Source organism: Bidens hawaiensis, unplaced genomic scaffold, assembly GCF_021521415.1.
Source record: "Bidens hawaiensis isolate Kalapana, Puna unplaced genomic scaffold, B.hawaiensis_p1.1 tig00005181_1, whole genome shotgun sequence".
In the NCBI taxonomy this organism is placed as follows: Eukaryota; Viridiplantae; Streptophyta; class Magnoliopsida; order Asterales; family Asteraceae; genus Bidens; species Bidens hawaiensis.
Genome location: NW_027491333.1, coordinates 343,588 through 360,240, shown reverse-complemented (window position 1 = coordinate 360,240; position 16,653 = coordinate 343,588). Strand labels below are relative to the sequence as shown.

Genomic DNA, 16,653 nt, shown 5'->3' with positions numbered 1-16,653 from the left:
AAGAAGTCAATAGCATATGCGGAAAACTGAACCAAAATGAACAAAATTATATCGATGATTTCTGAGCTCTAACGTGTATATCTAAGGTGAAACAAGAAAACTTTTCTTGTCTGGAATCTGCGAGCTTTGCAATTTACAAAACAAACTACATTATGTATTCATAAATAACACCACGTACCCTTCCGTGTGTAAACGGGACCAATCAAAGTAGTTGAAGAAATTATCTTGAGTGACCAATCGAGGTACATTTAAAGATATTACAATGATCTTGATTGTTGCTTTGGAGGGGCGGAAGGTTTTGACGGAGGAAGGCAGTGTGGAACCACTGCATTATACAGTCCGGCAGGTGGTGAGGCCGGAAGATCAGGTGGTTGTTCTTGTCATCTTTAACTCTGGCGATGTGCTGCCACAGTCACCAGTTATGTCCCATTGTTGTATTGTAACTGATGGCAAGAGACATCAGCCAAGTGAGGCAGAAAGATACAAACTCAGAGAGGAAATCAGTCAAGGAACTGAAAGTTATATGAAGGTCTTCAAACCTTTTTATAAGGATTGCAAAAATATTAGAGTAAGTTAATTTCATGTTTTTTCATCATCTTTTCTTCCAATTATAAATAGCATCCAAGTGAAGAAAATAATAATAACACCTCAAAAATGTGTCGGTCCACTGTCAAAACTATAGAGGAAAATATATTAATTAGGTTTTAATGTAATAATTGGTTAGAAAATATGATTTGTTTAACTTACTTTGTAATTATTCTCATTTTACCCATATAAATAGCTGATTGATAATACACATTATAAATGTATGACATATTCATTATCAGCCGGGTATTAGAGCCTCAATAACATTTTTGTTTCACGTCTCTCATATTCCTCTTCATGTCACAAATCAAGGTTGACAACTTTGTTTCTCTTATTCTGCTTCTCATCCTTCAGGAGGACGCATTGAACTTGTATATAAACTATGTGATATTAATTTTCCTGTTACTAGTCATCATCCCATCACAATCGCAGCTCACGCCGCTTCAGTTATATGTTATGTCACTATAACATGATGTCTCGCTTATTGCCACAACTATGGTGTGAGAGTGAGAGTGACAGTTTTTTGTTGTCGAAATATCATATTGTTTAGGCTTTTTTAGTTTTTTTCAAGATCGTGGTTTCTTATTATACCAACATATCCATTGTTTTTAGCTCCTCCACGAGCGTCTTATTTTCTCTTGCTCCAAGCAGGAATATAAGAGATAATATATATGTTAGGGTTTAATTTATTGTAAGAATATTTACCATAATTAGAGGAAATGATTTTGTGGGTAATATAAGAGATAACATATATGTTAGGGTTTAATTTATTGTAAGAATATTTACCATAATTAGAGGAAATGATTTTGTGGGTTAAGTAGGACAAAAATGAGAATAAAGAGAATAATTTATAGCAGTGTTTTGAAACCTGTCCGGTTTAACTGGAAACCTCTCGGCATTCTGGTCTAGTTCGAACCATTTAGCCTGTTTTCTAATAACCCGGTCGGGTTTAGCGGTTCAATTGGAACCCGTGAACCACAGGTTTAACCGGTTAAAGCTTGTTTTAGTTAAACAGGGTTTAGCGTTCAATTAGAAACCATGAACCACCTTACATGGTTAAAGCTTTTTTTAGTTAAATAACAATTGTTGTAGACGCTGGACTTGAACACAGGTACACGGCCAGGATGCATGCTGATTGACACCCACTAACCAACCAACCCACTAAGCTGTGTTTTATGATACTTTCGATGATACATGAATACTATATATTTAAAACAAACATTGCAAAGGGACATGGGAGTTGGTATTTTTACCTTTACATACATATAAATTGTATATATATATAGGGTATATATAAAGTTAGGTTGTCGTACAATGATCATTAACGTACGCGAATTACCCTCAAGCCAAAAAAAAAGCTGAAAGACAAAAACAACACACTCAATGCTAAAAATAACGCTCAAAAGCCAAAATACAAAAAAACGCTAAAGAACCCATAATACGCTCCAAATGGGTTTCGTGAAGAAAATAAAAAAATCGATCGATTAACGATCCAAATATGTTTTTTTCCGGTGAATTGATGACTAATTGGGTATGTATTGATGATTTTGAGATATTGTGATGTGATTTTATGGATCAATTTCATAAATATAGATATTTTTATACGTTAAGAATTATTGTATTCTATCATCTATCTATATATATAGAAGATGGTTCAGTCGAGAAGTCGTTTTATTGTGAGAGTGCGATAAATAAATATTAGTTATTGATTTTGTTAATCAATGGTATATAATAACAATGACATATTTGTAATAAATAAGAAAGTTAACAGTTTTAAGTTGAAATGGGCAGGTTAGTCTTTTTAAAGGCAACATACATCCTAGTAAATTAGATTAACTACACCTTTAAATATTCTTATATTTCAATAAAATTATAAAAAATAGTGTGACTGTGTGTAATTTTGATTTAGATCTTAAAAGAAAAAAAAATAACAAATATTTTAACACATCAACACAACAAACTAATCTACACACATTAAATTTTTACACTAAACCATCTATAAATATCCTAGCATAAATTACTATGTAGGATGTGTATGTGTATGTGTATGTGTATGTGTATGTGTATGTGTATGTGTATGTGTATGTGTAGGGAATTTGTGAAGATGTGTGTGTATGAGTTTGATGGTAATATGTAGGAAAGTTGGTAGTTATGTATGCGTAAGTTGATATTGTAATTTGTGTAGGTAATAACGTGAAGTAGTTTTGTATGTGTAGGTTAATATCGTGATCGGTGTAGGTTTTTTAGTTTGTGCTGGTACTGTGTACGAAATTTGGAAGGTTATGGATGTGCACGGTAACATAGTATTAAATCATTTTAGCTCACAATGGTAGTGTTTGAATGGTGTAAGATAGTGTATGTATCATAGTATTGGTTCGTAAGAATGTTTGTGTTTATTGTTGTGTAGGATTTCATTGAGCAACGTGTATGGTATATAGGTTGTTTGGGTAGGATAGTGTTGGGGTTGAGTATCTGTGTATGAATGAAGATTAATAATTTATATAAAAACAAAATAACAAAAATTCGGATATGATAACTATAATCAAATCCATAATCATATAACGTTTTTAAATTTTAAATTAACATATAAATAATATAATTTTTATCAGAAATTAAAACTTCCAAAAAACTTATCGGGACACCGTCGATTGGTGCATGTACCCCTGTCTTTCGGCTATCAACGCTACCACATGATGCTTGATTAACCTTCCGCCACTTTTAACGTTATTTTCACGAGATTAGTAAAATAACGTTAAAATTAGTGCAATTTCACTTTTGCCCACCCGAGAGTTCACACATATATACATTATATGCGCGCATATATATGTATATATATATATAATGTATGACTTCATCCGAGTTAAACACCAGTCCACCCTCCCGGATTGGTCCGACTTTGACCCGGTAGACATCCGGGTCGACGTCCGGGCCGGGTTTAAAAACGTTGATTTCTAACATAAAAAAAACCCTCAAAAAATTTATGAAAATTAACAAAAAGAATTCTAAGTCAAAATTTAATAAAAAAACGAAAAAAGAAAACATATAAAAATGTTTCCATTGTCTTTCTCGTTCTCAAAAAAAAAAAATATTAACTAAAAAAGATCATTATGTTTAGGTATTTATCATTGTGTTTTGTGTTTATTTTCGTTATTAATTTTTTTCCTCAACATTGTAGTTTTTATCTTGATATTATGTTATGGTGTATTACTTAATTTTGTGTTATATTTTACGATCTTTTGTGTATTTTTATTTATATTTGTATTTTTTTGTCTATTTTCATCATTGTGTCTTTTCATCGTTTTTTTTGGAACGGGAATGACGAGGGAAACATTTTTATTTTTAAATTCTGTTTGTTTTTTATTTATATATTGAGTTAGGATTTTTTTGTTATATTTTTAATGGTTTTTTTTTTCAACAAATAATTCTCACAATTCTTATTTTTTTTTCTCCCTTTGAATTTTAATCTTTTCCCATGATTTCCTTTAGTAATCATTTTCATTCTTATAAATATAGTTGATTAACTACACGATTACACGAGGATTTTATTCTTCTGCGCACATCAATTTCAATTGTGTATTACTAACTAACTTTTATATTTACTATGATTTTCTCCAAATCAGGTGAAGTTTATGGTAAAGGTTGTTTTTGGGCCGATGATAGAAGACATTATTTTAGAAGAGAAAAACAATATAGGCGCAACTTCGGTTATTATTGGAAGGTCTCTTTCTCTCTATTTATTTCTAACTAGATTTTTTAAGTCATTAATAGTTTCTTTTAAGAATACATATAAGTATTGTATTCTACATATGTTGTCTAGGAGTTTTGCAATACAGCATCCAGCATGGTGGGCAAGTCAAAGAAACAGCAGGTTATCGTGGTCGGTTTTCCGAAGTAATGGTGAAGATATAGTTGTGTGTAACTGCAATCCTTCACTTGATGTTCCGGAATCATCATCAAGAGCTCAAAATGTGGCTTGCTTAACTCAAAAAATTTCAGGAATCAAGACAAAACCGTTGTCCCATAATGACCAAAAACCAATATCATGCACCCTCCCACATTTTGAAGGAATTTATGGACCTTCTTCGAGTTCTTCAAGCGTAGAAAGCACAATCGAATCATCACACGAATCCGAAGGTGTAGAGCAGATTGAAGACCAAATAATATTACCCTCAGCCCATGAAGATGGTTTCTTGGTTGAGCTGACTTGGGAACTTATCTCAGAGATAACAGACCGGTTTATGAATGTAATTCAATTTGATTCAAGTGAGGGCTTTGAAATGTATCGCGGGTATCTTAAAGATAGCCGTTCTGATGTTTTCGTGAAGAGATATGTTGGTACCAAGTGTAGATACGTCCTTGAAGCCGAAAAGATGGCAGCTTTAACTATGTACCACAAGAACATTCTTGGGTTATATGGTTTCCACAAGAATGAGAATGCCATGGCCTTGGTTTTTCCATTTACTTCAAGATCTGGAGGTGCACTATTGAATAGATTTTTAAATGGTTAGTACAAATTTTATCCACTTTTGTACGAATTTTATAGTAAATATAGATTCATGCATGAATGTTTATTGGTATTGATACAGGAGCTTGGACAAAAGAGTTGGAAGTCGCATTTCAAAATAAGATGAACATAGCGATTGGAATAGCTCAAGGATTACGTTACATGCATGAACAGTGTGCACGAGGGATTATTGTTCATTGTGATTTAAGACCATGCAACGTTCTTTTAGGAAACAACTTCGTACCTCAGGTAGATTCGTAATCCAACATTTTTTTATGCGTAATTTGAAGCAAAAATATGTAAAAAGTATATGATAGAATTAGGAGATTTCGGAATAATTCGTCTCCGTTTTTCATTGACTTACAATCATATATATAAGCATGGTACAACTCTAATTTAAGCAATGATCTTTAGGAGATAATCGTGCCATCATACAATATAAATAACTCATACAAAATACCTTCTCTAATATACCCCCACAGTCTAAGCGAGAGGATCACATATGCTTAGCCTGGATCTAAAATCTTCAAACAAGGCACATGGTAATCGTTTGGTGAAGATGTCAGCAAACTGATATTGCAATGGCACGTGTAAAACCCGAATTTGGCCTTGTTGAACCTTTTCGCGAACAAAATGAATGTCAATCTCAATATGCTTGTTGTGTTGGTGTTGAACCGGTTGTGGGCGCCCTAATTGATCAAGAAGGAGGTTACGACTCCAACACAATTTCGCCACGACGTTAGGAACCACGATGCTCTGCCTCGGTACTTGACCTTGAAATTGTGGATTGCCTTTTCGAGGACCAGGAAATTAGGTTGTCACTGAGATATACACAATACCGGTGGTAGATCTTTGGGTGTCGAGAAATCCAGCGCAATCATCGTCGGTGTAAGAAACTAAAGTAGAAATATGAGTATGACGCATGCAGAGGCATTTGGAAAGAGTACCCTTTACATAATGTAAAATCCTCCAAAGAGTTTTGAAATGATTGGCACGAGGTGCATGCAAATTTTTTGCACAACATAGGAGATATCGGCCAGCGTAAAGTCCATGTATTGTAACGCATTTGCTAACCATTAGTACATGGTCGGATAGTAAGTAACGTGCCGACATCAGCACTAAGTTTGCCCGTAGTATCGACGGGTGTGTGTGTGTGCCGGATTTCACTGTGCCACGTTACCTTGTTGAAGAACAAGCATGGCGTAAATAGACCGGGAAAGAAACTGGCCATTTGGATCCCGAGAGACCGAAAGATCCAAAAAATAACTCAAATGTCCAATATCCTAATTTATTGCAAATTCACCGGAAAGATGTGATCAAATACTTTCTTATAGGGTTTCCGAGGAAGTTGGGAGAATGATGTTGTCCACATATAGAAGAGGATAAGTTGTGTCATGACCATGAGTGTCGATAATTAAATAATGATCAAGAAAACTGTGTCGAAACCCCAAGGTGGTTACGTAATCTTTAAGCCGTTGATACCAAGCCCGGTCTTCTAAATCCCATAGGCTAACAACCATGATAGATCTTATGTAAGAAAGCATTTTTTAACATCTAACTGACTAAGGTCCCACCCATGAAACAGGACGATGCATAATACAAGTCATATGGTTGTCGGTTTAACAACCCGGTTGAATGTCTCATCACAATCAACTGCAACCTACTAAGATTTGCCATCACTAACAAGGCGAGCCTTATACCTTTCAAGTGTACCATCTAACTTTTTTTTTGTTTAAGTATCCACACACACCGAATAACATTCCTATTCGGTTTGCGTGGTACCAACTCCCATGTATCGTTTTCAATAAGACCATTGAATTTGTTTGTCATAGCACGAATCCAAATAGGGTTGGCTAAGGCATCGGTTGGGTTGTGTGGAAAGAGATCAAGGGTGGTTTGAGTATGAAGGTTAAATATAGTTTTGGGTTTTGAGATCCTAGCCATGTTGCGGGTGGTCATGGTCCGGGTTAGAAAGGGTTGTGGGGAGGTGTGGGGAGTCGTGACCAAAGGTGAGGAGGTGGATGTGGGAGAGGAGTTGGCGACCAATGTGGTGTCAGTTGTGGTACTATGAGTTAGAGTGGAAGGGGCTGGAAGAGGAGTAATGTGTGGTTGATTAAGTGAGAGGTCTTGGGGTGGGCCATAGCTGGCGAGGGTGTTGATTAGGCTGAGGGTAACGACTTTTGGGTCGTGGTGGGTGAAGGAGGGGTGGACGGTTTAGAGTAGGAGAGTTGGGATTGTTTTGAGTAGGCGAGTTGGGACTGAGAGGTGGGTGCGGAGATGTCTAAAACACTAGAGATGTGTCAAACAAAATATTTGAGTGGAGAAAATCATAGGAAGGAGGGGGAGTTTTCAAGATGGCAAAAGGAAATATGGTCTAATGAAAACAACATTTCAAGATAGAATAATTTTACGGGTGGATAAATCACAACATTTGTATCCTCTATGTTATAAAGGATAGCCTAGAAAGACACAATGAAATGGGCGGTTTTGGAGTTTATTAATGGAAGTAGACGAGAGGAGTGGGTAGAGCGCCAGATGCCAAAAGTTTGTGGGAACAGAGGCATGGGTAAGAAGCATATGGATAATGTTGTTGATGGAACCAATTTTTTGTTCCGCTTTACCATTTTGGGACGAAGTGTGGGGACACGAGAAATGAAAGGACATGCCATGTTTGGAACAAAAACCGTGAAAAGATTTATTACTGTACTTAGTGCCATTGCCACATTTTTAATGTGAATGTTAAATTGGGTAAGTATGAATGAATATATGAAAATTGAGAAAAATACTGATTACTTATGGCTTGTTGGTGAGGGGAAATATCCGTAAGTAGTTTGTCAAGTCATCAAGAAATAATATGTAATATCGGTGGCCACCGATACTATGCACCGAAGACTTCCATAAATCACTATGCAATATATCAAAAGGAAGATGCGTAATTGATATGGAATAATATAAAACGGTATCTTAACATTTTTCCAAAAACACAAGATTGACAAATACGCTTAACAAAAGGTCTAGTAATAGAAATAAATTTATGTTTATTCAAATGTTGCAAAAGAGAAATTCTAGAATGCCCTAGTTTTTTGTGCAAGATATCCTGAGAGAGAGCAACAAAGGTTTTTGGAGCTGTGAACTTTGTGACGGTAGAGAGTGTGAGTGGGAAGATGTTGCCAATGCTATTACTGCGGAGGATGGGAATCTATGTTATGTAGTCATTCACAAAAAAACCAAATGAATCAAATTCCAATGAAATCATATTATCAATAGTAAGTCGATGAACATATAAAAGGTTTTTTTTATGAGATTAGGTATAAAAGAACGTTATTGATGTGTAAGGGTTTGAAGGTGGTATTGAGTTTGGTATAGCCAATCCCTAGAATGGGGATTTGGAACCCGTTTCCCACAACAATATTATTCAAAATGCTATTATTTAAAAATTTGGAGAGAGGTTATGTCGTGTTGGTCATGTGATTCGTTGCACCAGAGTCAAGGTTCTATTGTAGATCCGGTTCAAAGTCATGGTTTGAAAAGCCTGCTCAAGATTGGCGGAACGTATTGTTGCGAAGCAAATTGTTGTGGTATCATGTTATAGTGAGCTTGGAAATAATGGCCTTGAGGTGCTAGGCCTAGTAGGCTGGGTTGTGAATTTTTCCTAGAGGTGAAAGGGGGCGGTTGTAAGGTGTGGGTATGGTAGGGTAAGGATGGGTGGTATGTGTACGTTGTTGTAAGGTGTATCGAACCCCATGAGTTATTATATATAGGGTAGTATGAATCTTGAGCAGGTTGGCCAGGAGGAGTGAGTTATTATATATAGGGTAGTATGAATCTTGAGCAGGTTGGCCAAGAGGAGTGTGTAAGGCCCCGAGCTCGGTGTCCTACATTATCATTTGATTTATTTATAAACACTGTTCTAAATATCAGAGTGAATTATAACTTTTCGCATACATAAAAACATCAACCATTCATTACAAAACATTCCAAATTTTGTATTAACATTATTCAAATATGTCTTGCAAAATAAAAGCATAACAAAATATAACATCATAACATTTTTCTCAAGATGCCAACCTCTTCATTCCAATGTCATGTGTCTCCTTCAAGCCAGTTGTTTTAACCTATTTGTCTGCCTGCATACTAAAAGTCAGCTATGCTTAGATAATCAGGCAACATACATTGCATTCACATACTTACATATATACGTGTCTAAAGATACATATTACATATTTTACCTATTTTCCTTTCGTTCATACATACGTACATATATTCATTCTTTCATACGTTCTTGCTTTAACTTACATATTACATACATAACTATCTCTATGTTTTAAAGAGTCTTTTGCCCTATAACTTCACAGATCTTATTAGGGTCTGATCCCTAACCTATCAGATATTATAAGGGCGTGGTACCTATCCTCTTTGATATTATAAGGGTCTGGACCTTATCCTCTTAGATGTTATTAGGGTCTCATACCTTCTTTCCATACAACCATACATCTGCGTTGGATATTATTAGGGTCTGGTTCCCTTATGGATTGGATAACTATACAACCATACAATAGATATACACATGTTCTTATGCGTTTACTTGTATACTTTTAATTATATATTCATTCTTTTATTATTTCAATATCATTCATAGACATTCATATAGCATAAAATTACCACTTAAGGTAAGTGTATTAACCTATCACATAGAGTATGCACACAACCGCGAAAAACATAACATAGAAAGAGGCTAGAAACTCCCGTAGATCCTGTTTCTCTCGGAGTTAACGGTAACACCTCTCCTTAGCTGCACGACTAACTGTGTTATAATTTATAAGCCGGCTAATTACTCCTAACTATATCATACTTCTTAAGTTTGTGAAGACCCTAGCAACAGGTCCTAGGGGCAGCAACCCCTAGCAGGGTCCAAGAGGCAGACCCCGTGGTTGGAAATTTTTATTTTCGATAATATGTCTTTATTAAAAATTCATCAACAAAATGAATCGAATCGAAATTGGGCAAATGAATCGAATGGAATTTGGGTAAACGAATCGAATTTAATTTTCGACAATGAATCGAATCAAACTATGGAAAACGAATAGAAACCAATTTTGGAAAACGAAATGAATGGAATTTTGGAAAACATATCTAATCGAATTATGGCAATCCAAATTGGATTTTTCTAATCTTTCGTTATAAACATTTTCTTTCAACCCTTTATGACTACTTTACCAATATAACGGGTTCCGAGTCTCAACAACTTGTCCCATCAGCTTTTACAATGTCCGAACGTCACCCGATCGTCCCAAGTCGCACCTAGCAACCCGTTTATGGAAAAAGTATGGGGTTTTCTTACATGAGAAGGCCCGATTTGTCTTAGTATCGAATCTTATGGAAAACCGACCTCAGACACTCAACGTTTTACCTAAAAACGTAAATTTTCCTTGTTCAAGTACGAGCCTAAATGTGGATCTGGATTCGGATCTAATTCAACAATCGAATCTGGCTATGATTCTTGTTTGTCTATGGTAACCGGTTGCAAACCACCCTCTTTATTGCTCAGATTTGGATCCGGGTTTGAAGGAGAGTGTTTATGTGTGTTTTTGAGTGTGTAGGGAGGCAAGATGATCGAAATGAGGGTTTTTGGAGGTTTAAGGGTGTTGAATTAACCCTAAGCCCATGGACCTAAGGCTCATCACCATCCTTTATTCCATCTTTTATTTTCCAAGCCCACACTCAACTTATTATTTTTCTACATAAATAAATAATAACACACAATTAATTAAATAATAGTCTTTTATTATTTATTCATAAAAGTAGGATGTTACAGAGTGTTTTGGTTAGAGTAACCTCGTCCAAGACTTCGGCCGTACGTAGAGCAGTACACGCAACTTACTTTGAATTATAATCGGCTCGACTGGTTTCTTCTTGTGCGAGTATCGATTTCGCTTACGAAAACGTGGGCAATGGAACAGTTTGACTAATAAAACACCGATAGCATCGTATTCAGTATTTGTGAGACGAACTACCAACATTAGCCAATTGATCGAATAATAATTTTAGGTCTTGGCAATAAACAGAGATGCTAGGAAAGGATTCCAGTTTAGTGTTGGTGAAGCGGGGTTTCAACGCCATAGCCCGAGATTAACCTGAATAAGATGAGCAACAACATCCCATGCTTCTTTTGCAATGGCTTTCAGTTTAATAACGCTCATAAGAAGATTGCTAGAAATTGTTCCATAAATCCATTGCTTTACCACAACATCCAACCTATCCTAAGAGGCAAGGACGATGGGTGGGTTTGTCCATTACTCCATTTCCTTTTTTTTTTTGTCATTAGTAGAAGTAGAGGAGGTAGCAGAGGGTAGGATATAATCAAGTAAATCAAAGACCGTACAATGGATAGTAAATAGTACGACCCATGAGGTATATTGACCGTCTTAAAGATCTAGAATAAGGAGGATGAAGTTGCATATGTTATTGACCGTTAGGGCAAGGTGTGTAAATGTAATGAAGATGTTTGAGAGGAGAACTTGAGAGGGAGAGATTGAGCACATATTGTAGGATCGATAAAGGAGGAAAGAGACCGAAGATGGCTGAGGAGCGATGCTAGGGTTTTGGTGTTCCTTTAGTGGTATGATACCATGATAGAATTAGGAGATTTTGGAATAACTCGTCTCCCATTTTCATTGATTTGTAATTATATATATAATAATATCAACATGGTACAACTATGATTTAGGCAGATAATTGTTGCAGATCACGGGCTTTGGTCATGCAAAATGGTTGCCAACCGATCGATTATCGCTCACCAGGAACAGGTTAGTTTTATGTTTTAAATGATAACTAAATTGACATCCGTTATGAGGTTAATATGGCCGGCTCGATCCGGTTTCTTGTTCATGGACATGAAAAGTTGTGGGCATATGCATCCTTCTGATCCGAGCTCATCGACGTTGATTAAGTATGACGTTCTAGCGTTTGGGATATTGCTATTGAGGTTGTTTTGCAAAAGATCGGCTCCAAGGGATGATAAAACTTTCCTTACATGGGTAATTAAATCACTTTCATAAGGCTAGCCATTCTAACTGTTTACTAATAACTTTTTATGTTAATTATTTTTTATTTTATTAGTAAGTTTGAACTTTTAAAGTTGTTATTAGAATATATTTTATTTTTTAACTCATGACCCTCCGTCGCACATTAATCTATTGCGCTAGAAACATAAATTTGTTTCGCCAAGTTGAAATTCGTTGCGTTAAATCACACATTTTTAAGCTCTACATACTTCATCATTACTTTCCAAAGTTATGGCTATTTTGTTGACATTGCCATTCTCATGATTTGGCGCCCAACGTTAGTCATACACGCTATAGATTTATTTATCCCGATGATTTGTAACTTGTAAGGTTACAAAGTTGGTGAATTGACTAAAAAGACAAAGTTCTTGATTTAACGGTTGTAGTTTCCAATTGAATTTCAGGCAAGATCCTTACTAGCCCAAAGAGCTTATCATATATTATACGATGAATCCGAGTATGATGTTCATGGATTACTTGTCGTGACCTCAGTAGCTGAGAGATGCATTAGCACCAGATCAAATACAAGGCCATGCATGAGCAAGGTGATTGATTTTGCTGTACGTGAAATTATCATTCCAAAACTAATACTTCTATCGGGTTCATTTTTTACGGTTTTTCAATTCAGGTACTTTCATTTCTAAAAGGAGAGGTTAGTTGCGCTGAGCAAACATTTCCATCAACTGAAAGCAGCCCAAACTTGGCATCTACTCCAGACTCTGATATGTGGGACATATAACAAGCTACAATTAAAGAATGAAGCGATTTGACTTGATATACTAGTTCAACGACACCCTGTTAGACTCAAACATGAACATGAACTGGATATAAGTTAACACTTCTGCAGCTCTTCCTTATTTCATCCACGAAATATGTTTTATGCTTTTAACTATGGAAACAGAAAAATGATTATATAAAAGGGTGTGAATGTGTGATTATCAGAACATGTGCAGAAGTTGTTGGCATTTTGGGTTGTAAGTACTGGTTAAAGTAAATAAAGATGAAAATCGTAACTACAAGTTATTGTTCGATACGAGTGATCTCAATTCTTCAAACAACTTCGTCTGTAATAATGTTCTTTGGGTTTGTAGCGAATTTCTTCCCATGATACATGAAAATATGAAATAACCATTAATATACTTTACAAGAATTACAAGTAACGAAAAAGTATTGAATCGTCAAACGATTTCATAGAATTCAAAGGGTATATAATACATTTAAAATGGGACAAAATAAGGAAGTTCTAATTAAATAGAGATTTACACAATGTTCAATAATAAATGTAGTATACAATCCTAAGTTCCTAACTAAGAGTGGCGAAAAGATTGGGTATAGTCACAGGGGTGACCAAAGTCACGGACTCAAAAAATTTCGGGTCGATGATTCGGTTCGTGTCGGTGATTTGGGTCAGGTCGGATCAAACAATATGACATCTATATATCTAATTTTTCTTCATTTATTCAAACGATTCTTTTTACAATTAAAAAATAAAATAAATATTTAACCAACAAAGACCTAAAATATTCATTATACTACGAGAGGAAGGGTGAGTACGGATAAGCAAATTCGGTATTGGTACCGGTACCAGTACCATTACCAAAATCGGTAATGATTTGGTATCGTTGTTACCGAATATGAACCAAAGTTTTTAGTTTCGGTGCTGGTATTTTCCAAAGTTTTCAGTTTCGGTACAGAACCGTATATTTTGGTATCGGTACCAGCATAAAAAATTTGTGATTTTCGGGATCATGATTTCGATACCGGTACTGATCTCATCCCTAAGGGTGAATACCTAAAAGAAGAATTTCAAAGACCTATATATATATATATATATATATATATATATATATATATATATATATATATAAACAAAGCTTACTACTTGACTACTATTTTGTAACTTTTGTTTATAAATACTGCGAGGTTTTATTAAAAAAGCAAATGATGGGGTATTATATTTAAAAATAAAATCGGTGGTGACCGGTAGCATTTTGGAAAATACATCAGGGTGACCGACCAAATATTCAGGAAAAATCGCGAAATTTACCCTACTAACAGAGAAAACGGCAGTGACCGGGCCACCCCGGGTCCCCAAAGAGCTGCGCCCTTCCTAACTAAGACACCCCTCAGTCTTTACAGAAGAAGCACAAACACAAAGGTTGGATTTGAACTATGTAAGGCTCCGTTTTGTTTATTAATCTATTGTATTTACTTGTACTATAAACGTTGTGTCTTAGTTAGCTCGTCAGTTTGTTTCCATGTATGTTTGGGCCTAAGGCTATGTAAACAAAGCCCATTTGGTCCCACTTAATGGAAGAATTGATGATATGCTCACACCTATATAAGGTGGAGCATACTCATGCATATATAACCTTTTGTCATATATCTTATCAAGTTTACCAACCCTCTCCCTTTCTCACTTTCCTCATCAGGTAATAATAACCCAAGAAATATCCAAGATCACAGTTCCTCACTAGTGATTTCGGTTAGCTAGTGTTGAGATTGATCCAAGTAAAGTAGTTGTTTGTATTTGATCGGTCCATAGGACCTACAAACTTGAGTAAAAGTGTTTTAAGGCAAACCCTTTGTGATTAAATTAGTGTAGATAGTCAGTTTGTATATGTTGAACACGAAGAGAACCAATGTGTACCTTTCCCTAGCAAAATGGATGTCATTATCATTTTCTGTACGTTGGTGTGGAACTAGTTTCTTTAAGAGGTAAAGTGCAGGTACGTTATCACATTAGACAATTGTGATCTGACAAATTATAACTGATAATTCTACTTACAAGTTTCTAATCCAAATCATATGTTCAACAGTATTAGCTAACACACAGTATATGGTCTTAACACTAGATATCGAAATTGTTGCTTGTCGTTTAATTATTGCCCAAAAATTCACGTATGGGCATCCACAACCCTAGTCTTCGTCTAAGAAAGTTGTTAAAAATAATGACTAGGAGGGATAGATATGCAAATCATGGTTGGCAGTCATCTGGATGTTATGAAGAAACCTTTTGAGAAATATTATGTGGGGTTATGCTGGTGCATGCATGCATGCATGAATAGAAAAAAATGTTGCTCTTCATACAAAATGTATGTTTGTGGGATGGTGAGATTTTAGCGCACATGCTTAAACTCCAATAAAGTGTACCAGCATATAGGAGTGAACCCGATTTTGCACTCAATTTAGATGTCGTACCAACTGGTGTTATGAGTGTCGTATAATTAGACATGTTTGTAGTTAAGAGAATATCTTTTACACAACATACATAGGATTAGAAAAGGCCACAATTCAGAGGAAAGACAACGAAAAGCTCCATGGATCATGAAATAAGATCCGCGGGTCACTTAGGACTTCCTTAGAAGTCATCCGCATGATATTTTTCCATCATCCACATGATGATGGAAGGATGAAGTCAGCCAAGCATTTGTAACTAACTCTCTTCTAGATGGTTTACACGAAGATTCTCTCGTGAAGGGCACGTAACGTAGAAGCCAATTAAAGAAGGACAGTTAGAAAGGTTGTTATAACCATGCACATGGCTAGTTTTCTTATCCTATCAAGTGCAGACACGTGTCCAGTTTGTTACAGAGAATACCTTCTAGAAGAGGACAACTGTACCATCAATATTCCTCTAATTCTCTCCCAATCTCCTTTTCCTCATCAGGTAATAATAACCCAAGCAAGATCCGAGATCTCGGTACCTCACTAGTGATTTCAGCTAGCTAGTGTTGAGATTGATCTAAGTAAACTAGTTGTTGGTTATTTGATCCATCCATAGAATTTGAACTGTGGCATGACTACCTGTTCAATCAGTTCCATGGTATGGCTATTCCACCACCAACAAACACTCAAGTTCCATCTTCTTTGCTTGAACCTTTGTTGATGCAAACTCATGTCAACAGTTTGTCTGATGTGAATCTATCTGCTGGACCTTCCAACAGATTGTACCACCTGCAACCCCTCCTCCAGCAAATAATAATCAAGCTGTCGATAACCCTGCTCCTCAATCCGATGATTCAACTCATCTGGTAGCCGCTGAAGACACATCTGATTCTGATTCAGATGACTCGTTCATGTCAGTCGACAATGTGGAACAAGTTCAGACATAACCGACAACAAATGTTCAAGCAACACCAAGCATGGTTGAATCTGTCACCACACCTCCCTCTTCAGACAAAATTGTACAAGTTGTTGCTGCTGATAAACCTGTTACTGGTGAATCTGATAACAATGCATCAACTCCGGTTAGCGCAATTGTTTTTCCATTTGGTGAACATCTCTAGGATGAATCAACTGCACAAGAACATTTGGTTAATCAACCAAACACTGTTCAGGCAGCCAATGATGTTCTAATCAATGCTCCTCGCATATTCCATCCTGTTGAGAGTCTGACGGTTGATCTTCAAGTGGAACTGGTTACCCAAGTGTAAGACATACCCCAGCTACCCATTCATCGGAGACATCCCATTGAAAACATCATTGGTTCTCCCTCAG

General features: G+C 36.0%; 1 protein-coding gene across 1 annotated transcript; it reads left to right on the top strand.

Annotated features, from left to right (window-relative positions):
* The first annotated feature begins 250 nt into the window (after nucleotides 1-250).
* On the top strand, nucleotides 251-12,947 carry LOC143629317 (G-type lectin S-receptor-like serine/threonine-protein kinase At2g19130). The gene is made up of 8 exons (XM_077098622.1): nucleotides 251-568; nucleotides 4,206-4,303; nucleotides 4,403-5,088; nucleotides 5,172-5,338; nucleotides 11,834-11,895; nucleotides 11,991-12,126; nucleotides 12,558-12,698; nucleotides 12,782-12,947. Exons 1-8 carry the CDS (start codon nucleotides 263-265, stop codon nucleotides 12,890-12,892), a joined length of 1,707 nt encoding a protein of 568 aa, XP_076954737.1. The 5' UTR covers nucleotides 251-262; the 3' UTR covers nucleotides 12,893-12,947.
* The last annotated feature ends 3,706 nt before the right edge of the window (nucleotides 12,948-16,653 follow it).